The sequence below is a fragment of the Raphanus sativus genome, chromosome 1 (genome assembly GCF_000801105.2).
Source record: "Raphanus sativus cultivar WK10039 chromosome 1, ASM80110v3, whole genome shotgun sequence".
NCBI classification, from domain to species: domain Eukaryota; kingdom Viridiplantae; phylum Streptophyta; class Magnoliopsida; order Brassicales; family Brassicaceae; genus Raphanus; species Raphanus sativus.
Genome location: NC_079511.1, coordinates 15679499 through 15701773, shown reverse-complemented (window position 1 = coordinate 15701773; position 22275 = coordinate 15679499). Strand labels below are relative to the sequence as shown.

General features: G+C 39.1%; 1 protein-coding gene and 1 long non-coding RNA gene across 2 annotated transcripts; one reads left to right on the top strand and one right to left on the bottom strand.

Annotated features, from left to right (window-relative positions):
* Positions 1–8428: 8428 nt before the first annotated feature.
* LOC130497080 (uncharacterized) lies at positions 8429–9134 on the top strand. Its single transcript, XM_056989986.1, has 3 exons — positions 8429–8570; positions 8723–8871; positions 8922–9134. The coding sequence occupies exons 1-3, from the start codon at positions 8429–8431 to the stop codon at positions 9132–9134; spliced, it is 504 nt and encodes a 167-aa protein (XP_056845966.1).
* Positions 9135–13460: 4326 nt separating this feature from the next.
* LOC130495175 (uncharacterized) lies at positions 13461–14486 on the bottom strand. Its single transcript, XR_008934451.1, has 2 exons — positions 13929–14486; positions 13461–13708 (listed from the first exon to the last, which is right to left on the bottom strand). It is a non-coding gene; the product is annotated as an uncharacterized LOC130495175 (long non-coding RNA).
* Between the last annotated feature and the right edge of the window lie 7789 nt (positions 14487–22275).

The following is a 22275-nucleotide window of genomic DNA, read 5'->3' as shown; positions in this document are numbered from 1 at the left end:
GTTTCTGCGGTTTCATTGTAAACCGAACGGACGATCCCACTTGATCGAGAAATCAAGAAATGGTTAGCCGTGGCTTGCGGAGGATTGTTATAAGGATTATCGAGAGTGCATAGTTTTACGTCGTATCGTCGTTTCGGAAGACTTTGGACGTTTCGGAAAATGGTTGATGCATGTATGCTCGGTCGCTATAGCGACCGAGCTTCGTAAGGAGCTCGGTCACTATAGCGACCGAGCTTGTGTCTGAGCTCTGTCGCTGTATGAGCTCGGTCGCTATAGCGACCGAGCTTCGTATGATTCCTTGGTTGTTCCGTGATTGCCAAACTGCATCCTCGTGGTTTAACGATCTTTTGTTACCTCCGATGATTGGTTTAACGAGAACGTCATTTAGTCGCGCAACCTCTTACAAAGAGACGATTTTTAAAAAATCGTTGATTTAAGAAATCGTTGTTTTATGAAATAGTTGATTTAAGAAATCGTTGTTTTAAGAAATCGTTGATTTCTTAAATCGTTGATTAAGAAATCGTTGTTTTAAGAAATCATTGTTTTAAAACAAGATTTTTCCGCAAGTTTTTCGTATAAGTTTTCCTTTCTTGAAAACGTAGAAATTCTTAAGTTAATAATTTTTTACGAATGTTTTGATACTAACTTCGTCGTCAACACGAACCGTTGGAGCTTGTTTCGACGCTGCGGGCTGCGTTTGATGAAAGCTGCCTACGTACCCTCTGTCAAAAAGGGATCAAGCCATTCGTAGTTTGTCTTGGAGTTTAAGATCCTTATGACTTGTTTTCCAGCAAGACTTTATCGTCTAGTTATGTGTAGTATAGTGAATTTCGAGCATGTTCCTGTCGATGGTATTTCGTATTGGACCTTTGTCGGCCGCAAAAGTAGCCTCGGAGGCTTTTTACTTTGGCCGGTAAAAAATATTTTGCTCAAATCTATAAAATCGTGGTTTTTATAAATCGAGAGAACTTCCGTTTATCGAAGTTAGAGGGACAGGGCATGAGTTGTCGTCTCATTCCTGCCTCTCAGATGATCACCGTACCCATCGATTGTACAAAGCGAGATTTTTCGCGGTTTACTGATTTACGCGAAGGTTCGTGAAACAGATAGACTTAAGTGAAGAGACAAGTTTTGGGATCTCATATCGGGTGTTGATACTATGTCTGTGAGATGTTAAGTACCAACAAGGCTTGGTTTAGGGCAAGACCTAGGTTTACTCTCGGACTGAGGCTTTGCAATGACAAATCGGCTTTCGTTTTGCCTGTTTGCGATTTTAACCTGACTCGTACCATTTTAAAATCCGCGAAGTGTTATCGGCTTATATGATTTGTCTGGGTACGAATCGAGCTACTTCCTTTACGAAGCGCTAGACGAAATTTTGGTTTTCTTGTATAGCGCGCTATGTTATCCTTATCGAATGTAAGAGAGCCTACCCTTAGGTGGCTTGTCTATTTAGGATGTTAGAGTTCGTTTGTTGTGATCAGAAACAACGATATGATACCATTTTGAAGGTGTGTTACAGTTTAGAGTTCCTGAGACGAGAATTTTGTCTGGAATGTTTTGAGGAAAAAATATCCTTCGAGCGTTAGCGACGTCTCGCAGTGCCGAAGGTTGAGTTTTCCTTGTGCCGCATTTCGTGTTTGAAATGTTCGCTGGCTTGGAGGTGTTTTGCGATTGTTCGCAGCCAAAAACTGTTGTTTCAGTTTTGGCGCTGAAATTTTTGATTTTTGATCGAGGAACTAGGACCATAGGGTCGCGTAAATTTGTTCCAGGGAAATAGCGTCTTCCTTCACTGTGCTTCGTAAAGTGTTGGCCTCCCGAGGGATTTATTTTATGTATTTTTAAGAATGACTCGTATAGCTCTAGGAGCTTTGTTACGAGTGTTTCTTTTTATGCCGCGTTTTATGGGGCATATAGAACTTAATCGATTAATGATAAGTTTAAATCTTCCGTTAACCATATGGTTGTTAGGACTGAGTTTCGTTACGAAGAATTCATCGTATGATTTCCGATTCTGGGTTATACGACAACCTGCTTACGTAATAGTCACTTGGCGTTTCACGACAAATCGTGGATTGTCGTTTAGACGTTAGCCGTTATGCGGTTGGAGCGGTGGTCGCTCAGTAGTTTTGGATTGGCATGGAGGCTAGGTGCAGCCGTATAGCCAGGGAAGTTGTTGGTAAAGGATCGTCGTAGAATATGAGCGGATTTGGTTGCAGGGCCATTTCCTGCTTGGACGTAGCCGAGGGTAGTAAAAGCGGGAATCATCAACCTTATGGAGCAAAAATTATCTACGACTGATATCCGTTGAATCCATTATTTTATTTTACGAAAAATGGGTTCACCGTTCCTTCGAAGGTTTTTCTTTCTTTAGGAAGCTGGACGAGTGTGCCTTAGAATGCGTGGCGATCGTTTCTCGGTTTTTCGAGAGACTAGATCGGTTTGCATGCTCTGCCTGGAAAGTCAAGGAACAATGGAACAAGACTGGAAAATTTGCCTAAGACTTAGCTTGCTAGACTATCCACTTAGGTTCTAAGTTCCCTAAATTCTACGGCAGTTTTCAAGACGTTTTCGTTCCTTTTCTACCAAAAAATTAAAACCTTGACGGAATTTTTAGTCGGACGTACCTTAGTCTCATTGATGATTCGAGATTGTCCCTTCTTCTTCCTTCTTCTTCTCCTCTTTTCTTCAGACTTTATCGAAAGTTTATTATGCGTTTAGGAATGACCATTTTCGATTCAACGTCAAAGGACTTCGAAAAGTCAGTTACCGAATTTCATATGAATTGGTTTTCGATGAAATTATGACGAGAATATCGGAATGAGGTAAGGATATCAATGTCCAAGTTCATCCTCGTTTCTTCGTATCTCTGGTTTTACCAAATTGACCAGGTGCGCTTTGTATATTGAAAAGTCTATCAAACGTTATGAATAGATGTTTTCTACTCAACGTGGCAGAATCTGGTAAAATCACATTGTGTTTTATGCATCGAAGGAATTTTACGAAATCGTTGAACCAAAGGGAGGAGAAGCAGAGTAAGAGGGGCGTTTTGGAAAGACGGGTCAATGGACAAGGCGTCACTCGAGTGAGGCTCTCAGTTCGTCAGGCTGTGAGCGAACTGGTTATGTTCCAGATACGATATTGTTTGGCTTTATGAATGATGTTTCGTAAAATATGGCCGAACTTGATCTTACGAAAGCTGTTTCCTAAAATGCTGTCGAGCTTTTTATTTTTCGAGAGTTATTCCACAACTGTTGCCGAGTTAATTTTACAGGAAGTCGTTTCGTAAAATTGTTGTCGAGTTTAATTGTACAAAATATTTCTCGTGAAATATTGTCGAGTATTATTTTACGAAAAGTGTTCCGTAAAATGTTATCGAACTTAATATCAGAAGTCTTTGCTGCGGTGAGACGTAATTTTGGTGAATAAACTTAATCATAAACTTTCTCCTTTCCATAGGATTGACCCGAAGGAGTTTTGAGTAGTTTTTCGAAAGTAAGCTTAGTAGACAACAGTCGAGAGTCCGCAACGAGCGAAATCTTAGGTGTCAGAAAACGTCTTAGCAGTGAAGGATATGATCTCTCATTTTAGCTTTGTTTAGTCTTTGTTAACCGTTTTAAGTTCCGAGTGATTTTATAGAAATCACTCTATTTTTCTGAAACTGGTTGAGAAGGATGGCGAGCTGGTCGGGACAGAGTCGAGACAAAACACATTCACAATAAGAGTTGCTCGGAAGAGTTGTTTAGAAGAAGTATGGTAATGGTATCGGTCTTTTGAATGAATCCCAATTCCTCGTATAGTTAAGATGATTGGTGTTTTAGAATAACCGTAATCGTTTTATACGATGAATTGCAATCCATTCGTTAGCCGGGCCTTTCGAGCTTTTTCCGTAACTTTCCCGATCGTTCTGATCGAAATTTTTAGATTCACGGTTTTAAGAATTTGCACTATGTGGCTTCGAGGATGCAAAGTACGTGATTGGACTAGTGTCGGGATGGTTTCACGAGAAATCGGCCGTACTCGCTGAAAGACCCGCAGTCCGGCGGCCAGGACCGTGACGTCGGTCTGGCCGCCCGGCGCCAGCGAGTGACAGTAAGCCGAGACGATCCTACTTATTTTCGTCGTAAAATCTCAACGGAAATTCCGATTGAGACGAAACGAAAAGCGTTTCGAAGAGGAATCAAAGGAGAACACAAAGGAGGACTCCTTTGAGGCCTGACAGGTCGCTATAGCGAGTGAGGATGTCCTTACGGTCGCTATAGCGAGTGGAAGGGAGCCAAGACGAGTCCAACTTGTTTTCGTCGTAAAAGCTCAACGAAAACTCCGATTGAGACGAGATGAAAGGCGTTTTGAAGAGGAATCAAAGGAGAACAGAAAATAGGACTCCTTTGAGGCCTGACAGGTCGCTATAGCGAGTGTGGATGTCATCTCGGTCGATATAGCGAGTGGAAGGGAGCCAAGACGAGTCCAACTTGTTTTCGTCTTAAAATCTCAACGGAAACTCCGATTGAGACGAAACGAAAATCGTTTCGAAGAGGAATCAAAGGAGAACACAAAGGAGGACTCCTTTGAGGCCTGACAGGTCGCTATAGCGAGTGTGGAAGTCATCTCGGTCGCTATAGCGAGTGGAAGTGAGCCACGACGAGTCTAACTTGTTTTCGTAGTAAAATCTCAACGAAAACTCCGATTGAGACGAAAATTTCACGGGGTTGGAAATATTTTTATCGTTGCTCTTTGAGTTTGGAAGGAAAAATCACCAGCTCGATTTAGTGCTCTTCCTGTGACGGAAGGTCACGACTAAGTTTTCAATTTTGTTGAACACTACGGCGTTTGCGTAAGCGTTGGCCATAGGGGCAGTTAGTGCTGCGAGTCTGTCTTTTATATATGCGTACATCTTTTTGATCAAGCGTTTTGTGGCTATGAGTAAGAATAATCCGTGACCCTCCTCCTTCTAGCGCCAAACTGTGGGAACCAAAATTTGCACCATCAAATAAGGAAAGTAGGAAAACCCTAATTTCCCAGAGGTCCCGGATTTCTGCGGAGCCAATGACAAGTGACCAAATAGATGCAGAAAATATGAAAAGTTAACAAAACGAATTTATAGAAAACAATAAATCTTATTTCGAATTCGTGTAAGAGCGTTGCGGGCATTACAAGAGATTATAAGAGCTTTAGCCGCAAGTGCTGTCAGCGAGTTATCTAGCTTTAGCGACCTAAAACCTTAAACCTAGTTGAGTCGCAGCTCGATAACAAAATACGATAAAAATGCGGAAACGGTTTTTGATTGATTTCGGACTGAACCTTATTAAAGGCTGCCTACGTACCCCTTTCGAGGATCAAGCCGAACATAGTTTAATTGATAGAGCTGGACAAGAGATCGAACTGCCTGGGCGAGTTCGTCTAGTAATTGAGTGCCAGTCATAGAAACCGAACTTGTCGAGAACAAAGCCTAAGTTTCTAAGTGCAGCGAATTGTGAGTCTAAAAGAGTTCTCCTCTTTATGCCTCTCGCCTTGAGCTCCTTATATACTCCCTCCTAGGTCGGTTTACGCTTCCCTCTTTTGCCCTTAAGCCGTCGTAGTCCGAAAAATGGAAATATTCCATTTTTTCTGATCTTCATGATTATCTGCGGAAAGTTTCCATTTATCCGCGGAAACTGATGTTTATCTTCCAAACATAAATCGTCATAAGATTTATGGGATTTTAAGAAATTGTAGGTGGGCCTCGAATCAAGTTTAGGACCCTTTGGGCCGTCTTTTGATTCGAGACGTTTGTTACGATTTCTCCGATAAAGTTAAGTTTCTGCGGTTTCATTGTAAATCGAACGGACGATCCCACTTGATCGAGAAATCAAGAAATGGTTAGCCGTGGCTTGCGGAGGATTGTTATAAGGATAGTCGAGAGTGCATAGTTTTACGTCGTATCGTCGTTTTGGAAGACTTTGGACGTTTCGGAAAATGGTTGATGCATGTAGCGACCGAGCTTCGTAAGGAGCTCATGTGTTGGAAAGAAGAGATCTAGTTTGGGAACGTCTTACGCGTTACTCATTAGATAAAGATGGTCCTTGGTTTATGATTGGAGATTTTTATGAAATCACAGGTCATCATGAGAAAGAAGGAGGGAGATAACGATCAGATACATCATTCCTTTAGTTCAATCAAATGATATCTGATTGCGGGATGCTCGAGTTCCCATTTACTGGAAACCAACTCTCATGGGTTGGCAAACGTCCAAATGGCACCGTCCGCTGCCAATTAGATCGCGCCCTAGGAAATGAAAATTGGCATGAAAAATTTCCACATTCAAAAGTGAAATACTTAAGACTATGGGGATCAGATCATCGTCCAGTCATGGCTGAGATACTTTCCAAACCAACCAGGAAAAAAAGTCGTTCAAATTTGATAAGCGTTGGTTAGAATGTGAAGAAATACAAGAAGTTATTATGAATGGCTTGAATTCATCTGACCTTCCCCAAGATGCTGATACAATGGATCATATCACAAGCTGTAGGAAAGTACTTGGACAATGGAAGAGAGATCGAGATTTGAACTCTGCAAAATTGATCGAGGATCTTAAGTCTAAGGTTGATAATCTCCATTCCGATGATGAAGCAACAACGAAAGAGATTGGAGAAGCCATTAAAGAATTAACTGATGCCCTTAAGGCAGAAGAACAATTCTAGAAACAAAAAAGCAGAGTCCTATGGCTTATGGAAGGCGATCTGAATACCAAGTTTTTCCATGCTATCACCAAACAAAGGCGTGCCAGAAACAAGATTACCAGTCTCATTGACTCAGGAGGTAATCTAGTAGAGGAGCAGGAAAAACTAGTAGCCTTTGCTACGAGTTATTTTAGGGAGCTATTTCAATCATCCAATTCTGAACTTATTGATGAAGCTTTGGCAAATGTTACCTCAACGATAACGGATAGATTGAATGAAGATCTCACGGCTCCGGTATCAGAATGGAAGATAAAGGCAGCTCTCTTTGCGATGCACCCAAAAAAAGGCTCCAGGCCCTGATGGGTTCACAGCCTTGTTCTATCAAAAATTCTGGGACATAGTTAAGACAGATTTGACATGTATGGTTAATGAATTTTTATTTGATGGAATAATGCCAAATGGAATAAACGATGTAAATATATGCCTCATACCAAAGAAGGAGAAACCGAATGAAATGTCTCAATTTCGCCCAATTAGTCTATGTAATGTCAGCTACAAGATTATATCCAAAGTCTTGTGCCAGAGATTGAAGAAAGTATTGCCGGATAGGATATCTGAGATCCAGTCAGTCTTTGTTGCTGGAAGACAGATAACGGACAACAGTTTGATTGCACAAGAAATTTTTCATGCTCTTCGCACAAATCATGGGAGTAGAGAAAAGCGCATGGCAATAAAAACAGACATGAGTAAAACATACGATAGACTAGAGTGGGATTTCATCATGGCAGTTATGGAGAAAATGGGATTCTCTCAATTATGGATTGGATGGATAATGAGATGTGTATCATCGGTGAAATACCATGTCATTTTCAATGGTCAGCCAAGAGGAAATATAACCCCAGAACGGGGGCTATGTCAGAGAGATTCTATGTCGCCTTTCATTTCATCTTATGCACGGAAGCGCTCGTTAGCCTTCTAAATCACGCTGAGAGTCAATGTAGGATAACGGGGATGCGCATCTCACGTGATAGCCCTCCGGTATCACACCTTCTTTTTGCTGATGATAGCTTATTCTTCTGTAAGGCGGAGCCCTGTGAATGTGATGAAGTAACGAAAGCTCTAGGAATCTATGGCAAAGCCTCTAGACAATGTATTAACTTTGATAAATCATCCTTACTCTTTGGTAAGAGGATACCTAGGCATGTGAAGGAAGCAATAAAGAATACCACTGGGATCATAAATGAAGAAGGAATGGGATCATATCTTGGTATTCCAGAGGACATAAGTGGATCAAAAGTGAGGCTTTTTGCATTTCTGAAAGAACGGCTACAAAACTGTGTAAACGGATGGACAGGAAGATTACTATCTAGGGGTGGAAAAGAAGTGCTTATAAAATCGATACTGCTCACACTGCCTACATATGTAATGTCAACCTTATTACTGCCCTTGGAAACTTGCGAGAACTTAGCTAGTGCCATTGCACAGTTCTGGTGGAGCTCAAGCCCTCCAAAAAGAGGCTTTCACTGGGTTTAATGGGAGAAGATTTGTAAGCCCAAAGAGGAGGGAGGGATAGGAATTCGATTAATCCATGAATTTAACATTGTGTTACTTGGCAAACAGTTACGGGGATTAGTGCAGTTTCCAATTCACTACTGGCTAGAGTTCTAAAAGGGAGATATTTCCGTTACAGTACACCATTGCGTCTAAACAAAACTTTGAACCCTTCATATGGGTGGACGAGTATTATGGCTACAAATCCATTAATAGTGATGGGTATTAGACAAAAGTTACACTCAGGGAATGAAATTAGAGCCTGGGAAGATATTTGGATACCAACGGTTCCAGCGAGACCAGCAAAATCGAAAGCCGCGGCTATGCACCCTATGATGCCAGTATCAGCATTTATAACAGGTAATCCAAAGAGATCGAATACAGAGAGACTTGAGAATTATGTTCATCAGGATGACATTGCACTGATCAAATCTTTGGCCATAGGCCAAGATTACTGCCGAGCGGATATTGTTGGAGCTTCACAAAGAACGGGATGTACTCTGTTAAATTAGGATATTGGGTAGCGATGAACTTGCTGAGAGAGGGAACACCGGAACTGCCAGAGCTAAGTATCACAAAGCTTCAAGCCTTTGCTTGGAAGCTAAAGACTCCTCCGAAAATCAAACACTTCATTTGGCAAGCTATATCTGGACAATTAGCAGTGACGAGTAATCTAATCCATCACCATATGTGTTTTGATAATCACTACAGACTTGGGCACATATGACAACTCCAACCCCACCAATGTTGTTTCCTAGCTATAGTCATTTTACAAATATGGATTATCTCTTCTGGAGAAAGAATGATATTGAAGACCCAACACTGGATAAAGATCCATACCCTTGGATTCTATGGTACATATGGAAAGGAAGGAACGATAAGCTATTCAGAGGAGTACACAGCAACCCTTTGGAAACTGTCTGACATGCTGAATCTGAATTCCACGCTTGGTATGCATCAAATCTAAAAAGCAAAGGACCGACCTGAATACAGTCTACTAGTCAGCCGATCAATTCAGAAATATGTTTGATTGATGGATCCTGGACACATGACACACTCTTTAGTGGTTATCGGTGGACATGAAAAAATCCATATGGCGGAATCCTGCTAATGGGGGCGAGGAACCAAGATAGGAGGGTATCACCTTTACACTCAGAATTGGAGGCACTGAGCAATGGGATGTATGTTACAGTACTCATCATGTCAGATGTTTGAGACAGACTGCAAAGATCTAATCTCGATGTTACAAGACCCTGCATGGCATGGCCGAGCTTCTCTACTGAACTGAAGGAACTAATGAAGTTGAAGAGTAGATTCGCAGAGTTCTCTATTGTTTTTATTCCTCGCACTGAAAATGTATCTTCTGATTCACTAGCTAAGATAGCGAGATCCTTTCATAGGAGTCTGTACTACATTGGTTGTTCTGTTCTGGTCTGATTTTCCAAATCACCTCAAACTTGAGTAATAGAACAGCCGTTTGGAAAAAAAAAATATACCATCCATGGAGAAAATGATGAATCAGAGAATTATGGTGGAATATCTTCGAACTTGAGTTCTAATTCCCTTACGGAATTAAGCTATAGCCCAAGTTTCCACCAAGAAATCGAGCTTCTTGTCACCTTGCTTTACTCTTCCATCATCAAATATCCGTTGTGGCTGAGTTCGTCTCCTCCATGATTCATCTCTGCGTTGAACTCCTCAAACAAAAGATTTACTTGTTGTTGCCTCATCCCTCATCAATCAACTACGCATTACTCTTCCGCGCTCAGCTCCACCATTTGTGATTGTCTAGAATCGTTGCCACAAATCCTCTCTATCGCAAACTGAATAATGGTGAAGTTCCTAGTTTTCACGTGTTTGTTCCTTTAAGTTTTCAGTCATTATCAGTTTGACTACAAACTCTCAAATGATAAAGATTTCTCTTCAAATTCTGCCTCAAACTTTCAAATGAGCACTCCAACCCTTGATTTATGAAATTATATATGTAAATGCAATATTAATATCTGATTGCAACGTAAAATGAGAAATTAAACCCACTGAAATTATGGGATATCTTATAAAATTTATGTTTTATTTTGAGTATCTTAGCTTATCTTCTGTTAAAGCAACATAGATTCAATGTGTTCTAAATTTTTTTTTATTAAAGACTCAGTTATTTAGAATACAAAGACCATGAGCAATCAATCAGGTACACCATTTCAAAACTCCACATCGATATTGCAACAGAAACAAACCAGTTTTATTCAGTTGATAAAACATGATGACTTTTAAAGAGACCTTTAGCCAAAGAAACCATGACTCGTGTATATCTTCAATCTAGAACCATGTACAGATAAAGAGACCTTCACCAAACACCATCTTCAAACGATTCTTATGACCAACACGTTAAGAATGAACTCGCTGATTTGAGTGTTCTTTCTTTAGTCTCCATTCTTCTGATGATAACAACTACCAGCGAGTTCACTTCCCCATGTTCATATAGTGGTATGATCTAGTTACTGATTCAATATGCCAAATAAAAAAATTTGCTGTTTCCATTGGATTTGACTTCGTGTATCTTCTTTCTCCAACGTTGGTGTCTTCTACCAAGAAAGACCATCATCTTCATATTCCTTGTGTGATGTTGCAATGGCTGAGAATTTTTGCTTCTCCTTCAAATCTGGGAATCCTTGAATTATTGTTTCAATACACCAAGATATCCTATGAGTCTTCTCACCTTGCACTTCCTCTCTCTTCTTCTGTTAAATCAAATAGCCAAGGCCCTGTGAATCCTCTTGTTGTGCCTTAAAGATGGATTATTATCATAATAATTTGTGGGTCCTCTATCTTCTGCCTAGTTAATCATGCTAAGACCAATCTTATGAAAAGGGAGATAATGTTAGAGAAGTGCATAAGATCAAAGTCTAATCTAGACATATAGTCAATCCACAAGAAAAAAACTTCAGCCAACAATTAAATAATTTTTGATGTGAAGATAGAATGTAGACATAAAAGAAGAATCTTTAAAGAAATTTCTAACCTATCCTTGACGCTTCAACAAAGCTCCATTGATTTGAGCTTGCATCACTATATGCCACACATACATCAGTGATTCTATATAGATACACCATTGGTGTGCCTCCAATCATCTATGATCAAAATCAAAACTCTATAACTTTAACAGTCTATTCATTAATCAGAAAAGGACTAATCTTTCTATAAGAAAATTTGTGTTTTTGTCCAACAAAGTTAAATCCTTTGGATTAATAAAACTACAATTGGATTCAGTAAAATCAAAATAGCAAAAAGGATATGAAATCGAATTTTAAAAAAACCGATTCTAATTAGGTTATGGAGAAGAGAAAGTTTATTCAGCATAGAGAGAGGTTGATCCTCAAGTCTAATCTCGTCACAAGGTCTGTTCAGTCAGGGATGGTGGCAACTTACCGTATCGCGAGAGTGGAGATGGGAGCTGGAAAGCTCTAGAATATTATAGGAACCATCAATCTCTATCAATTTTGCTCTTCCCTTTCATTGAACACTGATTCTGCCTTGGGCTCGTAAAAACACATGACTTAAAAAAGCCAAGCAACATGTTTAGTTTGATGATTAGGTCAAATGTATGGTAAAAGACAAAATTACTATTAATGAGTTCAGTGTCATAAGATTGTAATTCTATAGGAAAAATCAGGGTTATTTCAAATTTGTACTCCTGTTTTAATAGCTTAGATTGATATACATATATATGACATTTATTGCGGTGAAACTAATATGTCCAAAGCATATGATCGGATAGAGTGGAGATATTTGAAAAAATTGTTGACTGCTCTGGGTTTCCATAAGAAGTTTGTTGATTGGGTTATGTTCTGTGTATCGTCAGTGACCTTTTCGGTTCTGATCAACGGTGAGGAGAAAGGGAAGATCGTTCCACAAATAGGGCTGAGGCAGGGAGATCCCTTATCTCCTTTTCTTTTCGATCTATGCACCGAAGGCTAACCCATATTCTGAACAGAGCAGAGAATTTGGGGACTATCGAAGGTATTCGTCTTTCTGAGGCAGGCCCAGCGATTCATAATCTTTTTTCGCAGATGATTCTCTGATCTTGGTAAGAGCTTGTGAAACACAATGTATGGAGATTCGGCGTTTATTGAAAGTTTATGAAGAGAACTCTGGCCAGATGATTAATCTTGCTAAATCTTCCATAACCTTTGGGAAGAACATCGAGCTGACAAGGAAAACAAAAATAAAAGAAATCCTAGGTATTGCAGCTGAAGGTGCTGAAGGTGGTACTGGAAAATACCTTGATTTACTTGAATGTTTCAGTGGTTCAAAAGCTGAAATGCTTCGCTATATACAGGAGAAGATGAATAGCAGATTCCATGGGTGGTATGGCAGGTTCCTCTCTGCTGGAGGAAAAGACATCTTGCTCAAAACTGTGGCAATGGCAATGCTCGTCTACGCCATGTCAGTCTTCAAGCTTCCTAAGAGTACATGCAAAAATCTCACAAGTGCAATGTCGAACTTTTGGTGGAATGTTCAAGAAGGAAAGAATAAGATTCACTGGGTTGCATGGGAGAAGATATGTCTAAGGAAGGATCAGGGCGGATTGGGGTTTCGAGACATTGAAAAATTTAACCGAGCCTTGCTGGCAAAACAAGGTTGGAGATTGTTGATGAAAAAATTGACCCCAACAGTGTCTGATTTAAATGATATAATTTGACAGTGTCTTGAGTGTATTTCTTGAAATGGTGTACATCTTTTTTTTGACACTAGTGTTAAAATAGTTTACTCAAATACACGATTTGAAGTGGTGTACATCTTGGTTTCCTTTATGGATGAATTTTGAATAATAAAATACTATTCAATTATCTCCTTAATTGTGTGAGTTTTTGTGTAGGAAAAGTTTTAGAGCAATATATGGAGACACAAATAGCTTTGAACAATGACGATGCTTTGAGATGTGAGAGTTTTAAATGTTTTCTACACATTTGTAATATTCACCTTGGTTGATGTCCATGTGTACACCAATCTCACCGTGTACATCCATTTGATTGTGTATATCATGGAATACGTGTACATATTTTATCGTGTATAAATCCAAGTTTTTAACGTAAAAGCAAACACTGGAATTCTATACACATATTTTCATGTTTGATAGTTATGGATAGCAAATTTAGTATCCACATGTACACATATTTCTCATACATCGTTTAACACATGTACTATATACATGTACACCTTCCGTGTAAAGGAAAAACAGATTTAGATAAGTTAAATCTCACATGAACTTCACACATATCTTGTTGAGTGATTATACACTGTCTTCCTTATTTGTATTATGCTCATTGTTCTTTCATAACCGAGAAATCTCAGCTTTCATGTGTGTACAAGTAAATAACAAAAATCAGCATGCATAACACCGCCGTGTGTACAATTCATATTTTGAGGGCTAAAATTTGTGTCTGCCATATTCACTTTTTCTCATCCTCTTCTGATCCCGCCGCAAACCTTATAGCTCTCTGCAAGAGGAGGAAAAAGTAAGTAACTAATTTTCATGAGATTTTCGATCATGAGTCTGTTGTTTTCAGCAACAGAACTACTACACATTGTTTGAATAGTCCATTATGGCACTTCCATAGGAAAAATATCACATTACTCAAATCATATGCGATAAAATAAATCTTTAAATGCAAGCCAAGAAGATAAGAACTCTAAGTTGAAATTATCCTCTGAGATTACCTGTTTGAAAATGGTGTCAAAGCTAAGTGAACTCTCTGTCACCCTTCGATGAGCTGGCAACGACGGTCAATACATGTACCTCACTTCAACGCGGAGCAATCGTCAAGGGTGATCTGACGGATTATGAGATAACACATCAAGCTGCCGTCTTCTCTGTCCTCGCTGTCGTCGCCGTCTTCATTATGAATGCCATCATCGTCTCTGTCCTCATCTTCTTTTCCTATTGGTTCTATATGAGGCCGACTAGGGACTGCAAAACTCGAGCTCCATAGTCATCATGTTTCTCCTCTTCATCTTGTTCTCAACATGTTTTATTTTACAGAAAAAAATTGTATGAGGAGGACAAAGTAAAAATTTGAGAGATAAGGAAAGAAAAGGAGAAAAATAAAATGATTTGTGGCCACATAAGGTTTCAACTAGAGATAACAGGAAAAATTATGGGTTTTATACGTTGGGAACAAATAAGAAGGTATTGAAATGAGAGAAAAAGTGTCTTGATAGGGGAAACTGTTTCATAATGAAATAATAAACTAAAAAGTGATTCTGAGTGTAAATCTTTCTTTTTTCCCCGCCATCATTAATAACTAATTTGGAGCTTTAAAGGCACAAAAATTGAATTTGTGCCTTTTATTTCCTCGTTCTACACCAACTAATTTTTTCTATTTATTTTCATCTAAAAACTTTCATAAATTTCATTTTCAAGAACACTACTTTCATATTTTTTTTGTTCTTTCACTTAGAAATGGTAAAACATCTTTTATTTTGGTAATATTCGAAGTTTAGACGATGGAATAGTCTAAAAACAAACTTACACAAGAAAAAGTAACTAATCACCTGACTTTTCACTGTTTAAATCTGTGTCGCTATAGCTAAATCGCTAGTCAGTCAGTCAACACACGAACATGTTAGGTTTTTCGACTGACCAATTTTAAATTTTTACATTGTAGAGTTCACGAGAAGGTTATCCATCTACTTTTGAAAACACAGAACAAATCTAGTAGACTTACTCTAGAGACTAAAATAAATACTATTGAGACTTTTTGTAAAATCTTTGCGATTAATTTGACTTTTGAGAATTTATAGGTAGTCTTTCTAGATTTTTTTATTGTTTCCACATGTGTGTTAGTTATTTCTTTGATATAATTATGTATTATAATTATGTGGATTCAATATTTTGAACAACTGAACAGCCACCACAAACATGAGTTGAATCGCGTCAACATACTCAGGCAAGGAAACACTAGCTTGTGACAACAACAAAATTTCAATCTTTTTCATACCTGTTACCAACAACTTGAAAGAGACATGACCCCATAAATAAGCAAGAAACTCATCAAGGTCATGAATCATATCGACATGATCAGGGATGATTCTAGGAAAATGAGATGTGGTTAGTAGAACAGATGATGTTATGTCGAAGCATGCGTCTACGCATCGTCGTTGATCTTTCTTTTTTTGAGAATTTATATAACATAGTCGACTATGCAAACTTCAAGGATCCAAAGAGTTCCCACAGCAGAGTTTCTCCCTTATTGTGTTTTTCGTTTTTCGTTTTGAATTCTTGGAAAGTCTTGCGCAGTTAAGACTGGTAGCAGTAGCAAACTCATGTAGCAACATTCTCTCGTGATTCTTGTTGGGGTCGAAATCAGACAAGGCAAAGTTGGCATCCAAATTTCCGTTAAAAATTATTTACTTAAGAATTTCTACGTTTTCGTGAAAAGAAAAATTATACGAAAAACTTGCGGAAAATCTTGTTTTATGACAACGATTCTCTAAAACAACGATTTCTTAATCAACGATTTAAGAAATCAACGATTTTTAAAGCAACGATTTCTTAATCAACGACTTAAGAAATCGACGATTTCTTAATCAACGCGACTTAAGAAATCGACGATTTCTTAATCAACGACTTAAGAAATCAACGATTTAAGAAAGTAACGATTTCTTAAATCAACGGTACGATGTTATCAAAGGTCCAAACATCCGCAAACAATCATCCTAAGAGCATCGTAGTCTTGCAATGGTTTCGGACGCTTGGACAGTTGAGTTCAGACCACGGCAGAAACCCGATCGCGATGGCGATCGGGTCACGAACAAGAGCTCGGTTGCTATAGCAATCGGATCACGAGACCACGCTCGGTCGCTATAGCGACCGAGCTCCGTATAAGAGCTCAGTCGCTATAGCGACCGAGCTGCGGACAAAGTTCGGTCTCTATAGCGATCGAGCATTCGTACATCGATCATTTTCCGAAACATCCAAAGTCTTCCGAAACGACGATACGACGTAAAACTATGCATTCTCGACTATCCGTATAACAATCCTCTGCAAGCCACAACTAACCATTTCTTGATCTCTCGATCAAATGGAATTGTCCGTTCGGTTTACGATAAAACCACGGAAACTTTACTTTATCGGAGAAATTGTAAAAACGTCTCAAATCAAAAAGACGCCCCAAAAGGGTCCCAATCTTGATTCGAAGCCCACTTACGATTTCTTTAAAACCCATCAACCTTATGACAGTTTATGCTTGGAGGATAAGCATCAGTTACCGCGGATAAATGGAAACTTTCCGCAGATAATCATGAAGATCGGAAAAAATGGAATATTTCCATTTTTCGACTATGACGGCTTAAGGGCAAAAGGGGGAAGCGTAAACCGACCTTCGAGGGAATATATAATGAGTTTAAGGCGAGAGGCATAGGGAGAGACTTTTTTTTTCAGAGCAAACTAGCACTTAGAGCGATTTAGGAATTTTTCCGTTTTTGTTATTCGAGCTGCGACTCAATTAGGTTTAGCCATCTTCGGGTATTAGACTAGGGATCTCGCCGACAGCTCTCGTAGCCGAAGCACGTTACCTTGTTGTTACGCTCATACGCAGATTCGGAATAAAATCTCTTCTTGCTCTCTTTTTACGATTTCTTATTTTATTTCCCGTTATTATCGTGTTCTGATTGCTTGGCGTGTGGTTTCTCAGAAATCCGGGACCTCTGGGAAATTAGGGTTTTCCTACTTTTCTAAAATATATGAAATATTGATGGTGCGATTTTCGGTTTCCACAGTTTGGCGCTAGAAGGAAGGGGGTACGGATCAATCTTACTCACGACCAGCTCACGCTCAACCAGACATGACTAACGACGACTCAGCGAACTTGCAAACTCCTCTAAATGGAGCACCCAAGGACGCCTTGAACACTCCAGCAACGGATGTTTCCGCGGCCAACGCACCTGCTAACGCCGCGTCGCTCGACGAGTTCAAGAAGCTGCTTTCCGCCTACGAAAAGAGGCCGGAAGAGCAAGATAAACTCGTGAGAACCCTGATCAAACAGGTTCAAACCCTAACGGCAAGGTCCCGCGCAGTCCTCCCTCGCGGAGCCACGAAGCTCCGCGGAAGGAGACTCGAGTTCGCGACCCCACACGATAGGCCTGGAACTTCGCAGGAACGTCCTTCCGGACAAAACCCTAGTGAAACATCCCGTGTCAAGAAAGGCAACTCGGAAAACCCTCCGCCGTCCGAAAAGGACATCGAGGTGGATGAAGCCGAGCGCATCGATTTGGAGCCCAGGTATGACTCCGAGGAAGACGCCGACGTCCATCCAAGAAGAACCCGCAGCCGTTCGGCTCGGGCGAATTCTCCGTTCGACAAACCCATGACAGAAGAAGAGGAAAACCTCTATTGGGTCGAACAGGAAGAACTTACCGAAAGGAAAACCGAGATTACCCGCCGCGAACGCCGACAGGCTCGGAAACCGCAGGCGAGAATCCGTATATCCGCGATCTCCGTGATTACATCACCAAGACCGCCGTGGTTTAGAGCGTCGAGAATGGATTTAATCCTTTTGGGCTTGTAATAGGAGTTAACTCTCTCTCCCTTATCGGTTCTTCACTGGCTGAAAACACGCGGTTGGGGAGTTTGATTCCTTCCCTATGCAGAGGAAAATTGGTGTTAAGAGGGAAAGATAAATCGGTCTCTATCAATTTGAGAATATTTTGGATTTTACTTACATATGAGAAGCAGTTGGGAATCTTGGTTGTGCAAACCCATGACTAGGGTGGACGTTCGGATATCCATTCGTATTTTGGCCAGATATTTCATATATTCAGGTATTTCGGTATACGAGTACAGAACCCGTTTGGGTATTTTTGACATTTTGGATCGGGTTCAGGTTATTTCACTTCAGATTCAGATATTTCGGATATATCTGATATCCGAACTTCAAACAAATTTTTGAAAAACATGTTTTGACCTGTCTTGAAACCATTCCTGAAATCTTATACAAATATCAAACTGAGCACAAACAAGTAAATCAAACCAAACGTCTAGTGAACACAAAAAAGTAAACCACGTTTCACTCCTCTACTTATAATAAACTTTAAAACCAAACATCAAACAAAATCGACAAACTTCTATGCATCATACAAACATAATCAAACTTCTAATCATCATTCAAGCAAAATCAAAACAAAAGAAAGAAATTGAAAAAAAAACGACAATTACCTTTGTTCGGTTTCTCACGTCACCGAGTAAGAAAAAGAAAAGAGGAGCATTTAATATTTCCAGTTGTTAAATTATGAGATTTGATCTTAAGTACTTAATAAGAATCTAGTAACAAAAATTTTTGGGATGATGCTTGGGTATATTGCACAACACAATTTTGGAAAAGGGAATAAATCATAAATGATAAGATTTTGGTTAAGTTCGGTTATGTTTGGGTAGGCTCGGGTGTCGGATAATAACTGATTGGGGTTCGGTTAACCGGGAAAAGGATAGGATGAAAACCGATCGGGTATTTGACACTAACCGAACCCGAATCAAACCACTTACTTTGGGTCGGATTTGGATTCCAATATCGGTTAATATGTCCACCCCTACCCATGACTCTTCGTTATTTTTGTTTATATCTTAGAATGGAGTCTCTTAGATTTCTTCTCTCTTTCTTCTTTTTAGTTTTAAAAAGCGTTGGTTAATTAGTGAACAAAAAAACTGCTAAGCGTGTTAATATGTCAAGCTTTGACAAGAAATCTAAACTAAGGATTCAAATGTTACAATCCGCTCCGCACCGAACCGCATTTAACAGTAAAAAGAATCTCTACATATACCATATATCTATACGTTTTTATAACTGTTAGAACCACATTGAAGTTATACCGCTTTTCCCGCAACGCTCAACCCGTTATTGCCATTCAGAACCTAAGATTATGTAGGTGCAGAGGCGGACCCACGTTGATGGGTATGGGGTCACGTGTCTCCATCCAATTATATAACATCTGCATTTATTAAGGTCAAAGTTTACTTAAGTATCTCAGTATGTCCCCTTCTTTAAATTTTTATTAGAATACTAGATTCTAACCCACCTTTTTAAGGGCGGATATATATTTTTTATATTTTTTATATTTTTTTAGAAATCTAATTTTCGTATATGTATTTTTAAATCATGTTTTGTTTTTTTAATCATATTTGTGAAAATTATCTATCTATCTTATTAAAACAGAAGTACACATATAGAATACTCCTTAGTTTTCATTGTTATTTACAATTGCATGTCACTGAGAATTAAATCGAATTTCCTATTTTAATGCTTGTCTTTTTCAGTTATATTAATGTGTTTTTTTTTTTATTTTCCTATTTTAATGTTTGTATTTTTCAGTTAGATTAATGTGTTTTTTTCTTTCCTATTTGAATGTTTGTCTTTTTAGTTAGATTAATGTATTTTGTTTTTTTATTTTTTAACAATTAATGATATTTTAAAGTTGTCATTTTTGTCAATTTAAAATTGTCTAAACTATCTGAAAATATAAAAAAAATAGTTAAAAGTAAACACATAAAGTAATGGAGAGGGAAGGAAGTGGCAGAGTATATTTTGGCGAGGGATGTGGCGGATAAGGGTCTCTTCAAACCCAGTCCAACTTCTGGCTATATGGAGGAGCTTATCGGAGTTTGATAACATCGTGAAGGTCAGGCAAAAGTGGAGAAATAATGGACTTAAACATTGGTTTATAACGAAGGCTATAAGGGAGAGTAATTGGGCTTATTGGGATACTATTTGGACTATATGGCAAAAGTATAATTGTGGTTTCGAAATTGATCAGTGGGGAGGGATTTGGATTATAGGTACGAGATCAGACGGCTCTATACATAGACGGGCTCTGATCGGATGGAGTAAAAGGGTTTTGTTATTCTTCACAAATGTTGGATGCTATTTTATTAGGGTCTCATTACACCCGCTTATATGTTCGAAATAATACTCAAATTAAATGAAAGTGCTAAGTTGGAATTGTAGAGGTACTGGTAGCAAATGTACAAATCAGTTATCTTCGGAAGATATGGCATAATCACAAACCGGAATTTCTTTTTCTCTCGAAAACAAAGCAAAACTTAGGTTTTCTTCAAGGGTTTCAATCCCATTTTGGCAATGATAATTTGGTTACGGTGGATCCTATTAGAACAAGTGGGGTTTAGCTCTATATTATAATAATGAGTATCAAATTCAGGTTTTATATACGAGTAATAGAATGATTGATGTGGAAGCAGTAATTGTGGGGAAAAGAGTCTTTATGACTTTTGCATATGGAGATCCAGTACAGAAACTGAGAGATCAAGTATGAGAGAGATTGACTAGATATGGATTGGCAAGATCGGACCCGTGGTTTATTATTGGTGATTTAAATGAAATAACGGGCAATCATGAGAAAGAAGGTGGTAATCTACGAAGTGTAGAATCGTTTGTCTCATTTAATAACATGATTAGGAATGCTGGTTTATTGGAATTCCCAGCTAGAGGAAATAAAATGTCCTGGCAAGGGAGACGAAACAAAAAAATGGTTAGATGTCGGTTAGATCGTGCTCTAGCGAACGAGGAATGGCACACACTTTTCCCGTGCTCTTACACAGAATATTTACGAATGGTGGGTTCTGACCATAGACCAGTCGTGGCATATTTGGACAATAAATTTCAAAAGCGAAAAGGCCAATTTCGGTTTGATAAAAGATGGATTGGTCAGGAAAGTTTATTAGAAACAATTGAGAGAGGTAGGAGGGAAAGGGCAGGGTCAAACGCGGACAGGTCGGGGGTTTTGGTATCAAAAATCACAAATTGCCGTCATGAAATTTCTACATGGTGAAAGAATAATCCACCCTACGGAAAGGAAAAGATTGGAGAACTTCAAAAGGCGTTAGAAGAAGTACAAATGGATGATAACAGAACTCAGGAAGATATTATAGAGGTTTCACGAAATTACAAGAAGCTTATAAGGATGAGGAGGAATATTGGCACCAAAAAAATATGAATATGTGGAACACATCAGGGGATCGGAAGTACGGCTTTCTATCATGCCCTTGCAAAGCAGCGCAGAACTAGAAATAGGATTGTAGGGCTATATGATAATAATGGTAACTGGATAATGGAGGAACAAGGGGTGGAGAAGGTCGCGGTGGATTACTTTGCAGAATTATTCGACACCAGTTCTCCGAGTGGTTTTGATGACTTTCTAGAGGAAATAACACCCACTATTACGCCACAGATTAATGCTCGTTTGATGAGACTGGCGACTGAAGCAGAAATTAGGGAAGCTCTATTTATGATGCATCCGGAGAAACTCCGGGTCCAGATGGAATGACTGCTCTCTTTTTCAACACTTTTGGCATATAATTAAGAAGGATTTACTGGATATGGTAAATAATTTCTTGACTACCGGGGAATTGGATGAAACGTTAAATGTTACGAACATATGTTTGATTCCTAAAAAGGAGAGACCCACCAAGATGACAGAACTTAGACCCATCAGTCTGTGTAATGTTGGGTACAAGATCATATCGAAGGTCTTATGTCAAAGGTTAAAGGTGTGCCTCCCAGCACTGATTTCGGAGACTCAATCGGCATTCGTACCTGGACGGCTGCTTTCAGATAATATTCTTATTGCTCAGGAAATGTTTTATGGACTGAGGACGAATAAATCATGCCAGGGTAATTTTTTGGCTATTAAAACGGATATGAGCAAAGCATATGACCGAGTGGAATGGAATTTTATTCAAGCGCTCCTTTTGAGGATGGGTTTTGCGACTCACTGGGTTGAGTTAATGATGGAGTGTATTTCCTCCATTCAGTATAGAGTACTCTTGAATGGTCAACCAAAACGACACATAATTCCAAAAAGGGGGCTTAGACAAGGGGATCCCTTATCTCCCTATTTGTTTATTATGTGTACTGAAGCTTTGGTTGCAAATATTAAGAAGGCGAAAAGAGAAAATTTATTGACGGGTATAAAGGTGGTGCGGTCCTGCCCACCAATTTCTCATCTGCTATTTGCAGATGATAGTATTTTTTCTGTAGAGCACGGAAAGAAGAATGCC

Excerpts from the sequence above, each read along its gene's own strand:
- LOC130497080 (XM_056989986.1), top strand. The coding sequence starts at position 8,429 with ATGGGTATTAGACAAAAGTTACACTCAGGGAATGAAATTAGAGCCTGG. Across the intron at positions 8,571-8,722 it reads AGTATCAGCATTTATAACAG|GATATTGGGTAGCGATGAAC; the intron begins GTAATCCAAAGA and ends CTGTTAAATTAG. Across the intron at positions 8,872-8,921 it reads CTATATCTGGACAATTAGCA|ACTTGGGCACATATGACAAC; the intron begins GTGACGAGTAAT and ends TAATCACTACAG.